The 7,058-nt window shown below is 38.4% G+C and overlaps 1 protein-coding gene across 1 annotated transcript; it reads right to left on the minus strand.

Annotated features, from left to right (window-relative positions):
- Positions 1-170: 170 nt before the first annotated feature.
- On the minus strand, positions 171-6,900 carry LOC108895637 (DBH-like monooxygenase protein 2 homolog). The gene is given in 14 exon segments (XM_018694530.2): positions 171-434; positions 1,080-1,164; positions 1,312-1,430; positions 1,841-1,900; positions 2,046-2,142; positions 2,383-2,471; positions 2,583-2,755; positions 2,845-2,947; positions 3,056-3,211; positions 3,414-3,497; positions 3,759-3,911; positions 4,733-4,771; positions 4,773-4,880; positions 5,059-6,900. Coding segments are annotated over 14 exon segments (1,686 nt in total). The 5' UTR covers positions 5,329-6,900; the 3' UTR covers positions 171-284.
- Between the last annotated feature and the right edge of the window lie 158 nt (positions 6,901-7,058).

The following is a 7,058-nucleotide window of genomic DNA, read 5'->3' on the forward strand; positions in this document are numbered from 1 at the left end:
ATTGATTCAGAAATATTAAAAGAAAAGTGCATAGTCTATAACTAAAAGTAATGTAAGATAGCAATGTAAATCTTATAGTAATCAATATGACAGTTGCTGAATAATTCATGACTAACAGTTAACACCAAAGAGAACTATGTTTGAAAGATAGAAAATCTGAATATAAATAGTATACAAAGTTTAATATACACAATTTGGTTTTATCAATCAAACAGGGATTTTATCAACTTTGCCTTCCTTTATCAAGATTACAATAGATTGGATCTGTTGCTCACACAGCCATGTTACATTACTGCAATCCAGACCAGCAATAGCACGATTCCTGCTGGGTTCATGATCCAGGGAATGAAGAGTCTGCTCGGTGCGTTACAAGTGACAGTCGGAGTGCTCATCAGCTCCCTGATGATACCATTTGTGTAAAATGTGTTGTTGTCCTGTATAAAAGAGAAGATGATATTTTAAAAAATCAATTAATTAATAATAATTTTTAGGATATTACAAGCATTGCACAGCAAAAAGTCTGCTTTGTTTAAGTGACTTCAGCTTAATGCTAAATAGTGGACACTGTGCAGCAAAAACAGAAGACCAACTAATAAAAATACTGTATGTGTCATTAAAATTATATACAAATAGCCAAGAAAATGCTCTACATAAACACAAAGGAATATAACTGAGGAAACTCTGAAAGACAAAGAACAAAAAAATAGCAACGATGATTTATGAACAGTAACTAGTATTATACAAAACTTTTAAAAGCCACTAAAGTGCATCTGATGTTATGTTAACTAATATAAGATTAAAAAAGCAAATCAAAAAAATGTTAAAAAATGGTAGTAGCTCTATAATAGCTGATGGTTTGAGGTTGTTTATTCAAGTTAAATAGTTGAACCATCATATGTCTAAAACTGGAAGGTAAAATACCAGTTGACAGAAATATGTTATCATCTATAAATGATTAAACAAAAGGGGAAGCATTTTAAATAACTGCGTGATCTTGGTGGAAGAAGGACTGAGGACAGAGGACTTCACAGTTTCTGTTAGATTTGAAGTAGAGAAGAAAAGACAACTCTGTTACTTACATCATCATCAGTGATCAGCTGAAATTGTGACACGGTGTTTAGCACATTCTGATAATCAGCAATTTCAGCTTGGTCTGGAGACGTCCTATCAGAAATTAGAATAGAACTTCTTGACAAAGACATTATCAAGGTACATTGACCTGAAATATATAGATATATATGTGAAATAGAACTGATGCTCTAGATTCAGTCTCAACAGAAATATTTTTGGACGTAGTGCATCAGGTCTTACGGGTAGCTTGAATTATTCAGAAACGTTAAATTTGGTTGGCTAGTACATGAGGCGATCTTGATTGCAGGGTAGTAGTACAGGAAGGCCAGACACATCTCATCAGTGGTTGCTAAACCCATCTGAAGGAGGAAGACATGGCACATGGCAGGCATTAAAAATATGATGATTATTATTATCTTTTAAATTGTGGATGACTTTGACACTGCTGCATTACTGCATTATATGGTACAGGAAATAACAATATTTTCTACAGTACCTTTTTCTTTAGAATTTACTAAATTTTACAGGTGTTCATGGTAATGTACCCCACCTCCATTATGTTTGTAGTTTAGATTATTTATTTTGGAGATATAAAAGTTAAAAAGTCATTACTATAAACACAGTTTGACCAAAATATCTTCAGATATTTAAATATTAAACTGCTCATTTCACAATTAGTGAATTAAGTCCTCAGTTTTTTGGTTAGCACTGATTTCATTTAAATTACATTAATCATACAATGACATTAGGTCATACGGGGTTTACCCACCTTAGTGACTCCAGTGCGATTGACAGTGTTGTAGGTACACTCCACAACAATCTCATCACCCTGTAATGGGGAACAAGTAATTTGGCAATTAATCAACTACCCAGCACTGTTTATATTATGTACAGTTTTAACAGCCCAAATAGCTAATAACGTGGCCGTGTAATATGGGCATAATATATAAAGCAAGGAGGCAATGGACACTTACTGGCTTGATGGTCCTGATGTTTCCCAGACTGATGATCTCCTGCACCTCAAAGTCATAGTTTTCATTCACACCCACGAAGTCGATCTGCTTTCCATCTCTACAAAGACCAAGAGGTATAAAATAAGTAACGCAAGAAAACAATGGGACAGTGCATAACTGGCATCAAACAGCTGTCCAAAACCCAATACACAACTACCCTAAATTATATATTGAATATTCTGTAGTTACCAACAATTTGTCAGCATGTTTGTAAATCAGTAGTGAAATCAGAACCCTAATTTTAAAAATTATTTAGCTTAGATATTAACTGATCTAAACCAAATTGCCTCTCTCTTACCTAAACTGGCCAACTCTCACTTTCCTCCCAGCCAAGTGAGTGTGCAGCAGCACAGAGAACACTTGAAGGTCAGGCACTGGATTCACAAGCTAGAGTAAAAACGATCAAGAAGGCAGTCATAAACAAAAAGAAAACACTTCTTTATTTGTCTCCAAGAACCAGTCCTGCCACTTTGAAATCCATATTGAACCACTGCATACCTGAGAGAAGAGAGATGTATTACAGACGCCATAGGTGTGGAACTGAGGGGCATTTGGAGGGATTTTGTACTCAATGGTGGACAACGGTAGCACGCCTGCATTCAGGATGCCCACATCATGCTCCCGGAGTTGGGCTGTATAGTGCAGCCGTAATCCTGAGCTATCAATCCTGCCTACACAGAGAGAGATGTGTGACTCCTGAATATTACGTTTTCCCAGCATATTACAAAAACAATGAACTGATTATCAAAATAGTATTTACCTGCTTCAATGTTTGGGTTATTGTAATGGATTTCCAGCCTGTAGAATATATTACTGTCCTCACCTCCAATGGGAATACCTGCATTCTCTGGGAGCTCAAATACCTGAGGTTTCAGGGATCAGTTGAGGTTCAACTTACACAAACACATTACCAACTTCAAATTGCAACATAATGAATTTAGGGTTAGGGTCAAGCACTGATTTTTCCTCACCCCTCCTCCCACCGCCCATGAAGCCACTACCCAGAAGCAGGCATCCCCTATATCGCCCATGTAGCACGGCTTGTCGTATGATTGCAACACGAAGGAGGGACATCTGTACAGAAGCATGTGATGAACGATGTCATGGTTCTCAATCACTGGTTCGATCTGTGGTAAAGAAGGAGAGATAGTGTACAGAATAAGAGCGGAAGGAAACTGCTTTTTTTCACTTTAAAGACTATTTTTATATTAGATGATGTTGTCTCTCACACTGCTAAGAATTTGTCATGACAGTTACCTTTATGACAGGATTCCCATTGCAAAAACTTTTGTCAGAGTGGTAACCGTAATATAAAGAAAGGATGATTACCTGGTATATGTGATGTTTTGTAGTCAAGCTTGGAAAGTTCATGACCTTGCAGTGGTAGTAGGTGTGATACGCGGGCACAGTAATCTGCAAAAAAACCCAAAACAAAACAAACAAACAAAAAAAAAATTAGGGTAAATAACATGTTGTTTTTGTCTTTGTTTGGATGATAGCTCATTTCAACTCATTCATCCAAAATGTATATTGCATGTATTTGTAATGTATTCCAGTTGTCCTAGATAGAAAATGTGAGCTAGAGGGTAAAAAAGGGGGATGTACAAATCTACAACAACTCCCCACAAATTTACCTTGTCTATCACTGTCGGAACTGTTTATGATTATTCTTACATTGTCCACATTGACGCTGAGATAGGTGGGGTTGGATATGGAGGTCCTGGGCATGTAGTTCAGCAAGTTGACCTCCATGGTGCCTCTGCGGCCGCTGTGGTAGCTGATCTCATCTGTTGTTCCATAGGCATAGATCAGCTTAATGGGTTGAGCCTGTTGGAGAGAGATGGCAACTTCAGAGAGATTAACAACAACAGACAATTTGCAGTTTTGCTGTGCACAACTACAAATGTCAAGACGCACAGGTTTTGTTACCGAAATTGTATAGCATTTCAGGTGTCCAGTGGAACACATATGCCTAGTCGTGGCTTTTGTATTAAAACCTGAAACCATCAGATTAAAGAAATTGTAAAAGAACATTCAGGTGATGCTAACAAAAGAATTGCCACAACATAGCTTGTATAAGTACAAGCAAGAAACCTGAGCTTTACATAGCGAATTAGAGCAACAATACAAAGGACTATAGTATTACAAATAATGAGGCACAACAATGAAGAAAAAGCACAACAAAGAGGAGTGATCTTGTGATACAGGTGAAATCTCCAGAGTTTACGTGAGGTCTAATGAGCAGATGAGGGATGTTGGCCTGTTGGCATGTTAAGGTTACCACAGAAACAACAGCCTCTTAGAGGGGGTCATGTTCCACCCATCCCTAGACAACATTGGTGATTAGTTTGAGATTGTTTGGTTTATAATTTTTCTTTCACACTGTGTAAGGTTTCAAGGAGTCAGATGTTATATAGTGTGAAAACATTCTCACTATTTCTCACCAAACATCAATTACTCAACAACTGGAGAAATGACAAACAAATTCTGATTATAACCGAGTACAGGGATCAGAACACTTTTGTAGCAACAATAATTCCTGCTTTTCCTCCCCAACGTGTTCTCTTACAGTGAAGCTAGTGTTGGACATATGCATCTAATCCCATGTATGCAGAATATGACAGGGAGGGAATATCAAAATGTCTTACGGTGATATCGAAGTCTTGGTTATCACACGGCCTGAATGGACCTCTGCACGGTCATGATGGTTTGCCCTTCGCTTTCACTCATAGACTGGAGAGTGTAGCTCTGCTCCGTATCCTTCACAGGCTTGGAGTTTCCTGTGGCGTAATAATCCTAATGGACAAAAAAAAAAAAAAACTCTCAGACAGCAGGAAGCCTAATATTTGCCTGTCTCTGCGTTATGTTTGATCAAGACATTTTGTCAGTAATATTTAAAGGCAAACAAATACAGGAGGAAACATAAAACAAACTGTTACAGTTATAGGTATTACTCTATGTGGTAATGGCTTACTGCAAAGTAGATTCCACTGGGTCCAAGTCCTCCCATGATGATGTCTGCCCCTGCCATTCCTCCATTCGGACTAAAGCCAAAGCCTATCCAGCCTGTTGTGTTGATCAGCACTTTTAATGTAATAGTTCCCTGTGGATTATCGAAGCCCCACTTAAGGCAAACCAGATGGTCCTGATCCAGGTACACCATGAAGGGCAGGGAATGGTCTGATGCCCCTGCTCCTTTTGTCCAGGCCAGGACCAGGCAGAGGAGAGGGAGCAGAGAGCGCATGATGTTTCTGTGAAGCTGGAAATCTTCAAACTGAGCTCACCGTCTGTGGACTTGCCAAACACCCTCCCACCCCGACGCACCTGCACTGCTAGATGAACTCAGGTGATACAGGCGAAAAGTGCTCAGTCATTTCACACTAGGCCCGGTAGAAGAACGGATACTGAACAGCACTGTGCACCGCTCAGTGTCATTCAGATTTTTCTGTTAATTTCACTGTAGTTTGAAACTGAAGGATTTCTTTAAGGCTTGTTCTCAGTGTTAAATTCACTGTCTTTGGTGTCAGAGCAGTGAAAACACCTGTGGACTTCGCCTACTTTTGCAAACTGTATCCCCTTTCAACCCCTCCCTTGTCGCTGTCAACCTGTTCCCCCGGTTCTTTTCCTTTGAGACCACTGCTGGACTCAGGTGTTTGATGTATGAGGAGGTGAGGAGTGGGAGTAATGAAAGGTGGATGGTTGGCCAGAGTCAGTATACTGACTACTGTGACTCTGGCCAAAATGAAAGCTACACCTCTTACCCCCTCTCTCTTTGTCACTTTCTCCGACACTTCAATTGCTTTCATTCCTCAGTCTTTTAAATGGCAGCTGAGCACACTTTCATCTGTCTCACTTCAACTGACAGCACTTAAATACACACTGACTATTCAACTGCTTCAATTTTTAATTTTTTAAAATTTCATGTGATTTCAGCATTTCACTTCAAAAGCCACTTCATGTCCTTTCAGTGCTTTAATTTCAGCTGACACTTCAACTTAAGTGTCACCTCCCATTCAGCAACCCAGGATTAACATTTTAAAACATGAATATGTTTCTATATGCAATTTTCAGCAGGAGCCAGCACAGATGTGAGTTAACAGCATCATTACTACTGTTGCTGTTTTGTCTTGAGTCTTGTACACTCCAGTTTATTGCATACATCTACCTTAGTTTTAGGTAGATGAATAAATCCTCCCTTCATGAAGACTGTAATGTTCAGTTTTTTATTAAAACTGATTCAATATGAGCATCCTGAAGGATGAAGTTTGTGGCCTACTCTCACTGATAAAAATGGTGTGCACAAAATAAGTTTTTGACCACACCGATATTTAAGATGGACCTTGTCTTAAAATGTAGTAGCACACTGATCCCAGCAGAGGTCGACTTAAGCATTAGAAATTAGTCCAGGGTTACTCCCTTTGAGTCGTTGTGCCAGCTGTGAGCTGTCAACAACAGTAAACACACACAGAAGCCGCCCTGACATCAGAATAATACACAGGGACTTTATGACCATTGCTGAGGCTCAGAATAAAAAGCAACTATCAACCTGATGTTGTCGCAACTTCCCTTAAGAGGTGACATATCATGGAAATTAGCCCTTAATCAGCGGAAAATTAACGAATTAGACGACGAATTGGGAAAAAAAATGGAAAAATTTTAAAGGAAACTCTTGGATTGCCAGTATTGTTTTACTGACTTATTTACAATTTGACGGGTTTGCTATTATTATGATTATGAATATGAAAATGATTATTGTGGTGGCCACAGCCAACCGTGTTAAAGCTACGAATTTTCAAAACAAAAGTTTTTTTTATGAATAAAGATATTAATGTTGTCATTACTATTATTACAGTTGTCGTTAATATTATTAGTATGCTTAACATCATCATTCTTAGTATTATTTTTAGTTTACTATTTATAGGGTTTTTGTGATTCAAACGTTTGTCACTGGTATTCATTTGTATGTATGCGATT

Source organism: Lates calcarifer, linkage group LG7_1 (genome assembly GCF_001640805.2).
Source record: "Lates calcarifer isolate ASB-BC8 linkage group LG7_1, TLL_Latcal_v3, whole genome shotgun sequence".
In the NCBI taxonomy this organism is placed as follows: Eukaryota; Metazoa; Chordata; class Actinopteri; family Centropomidae; genus Lates; species Lates calcarifer.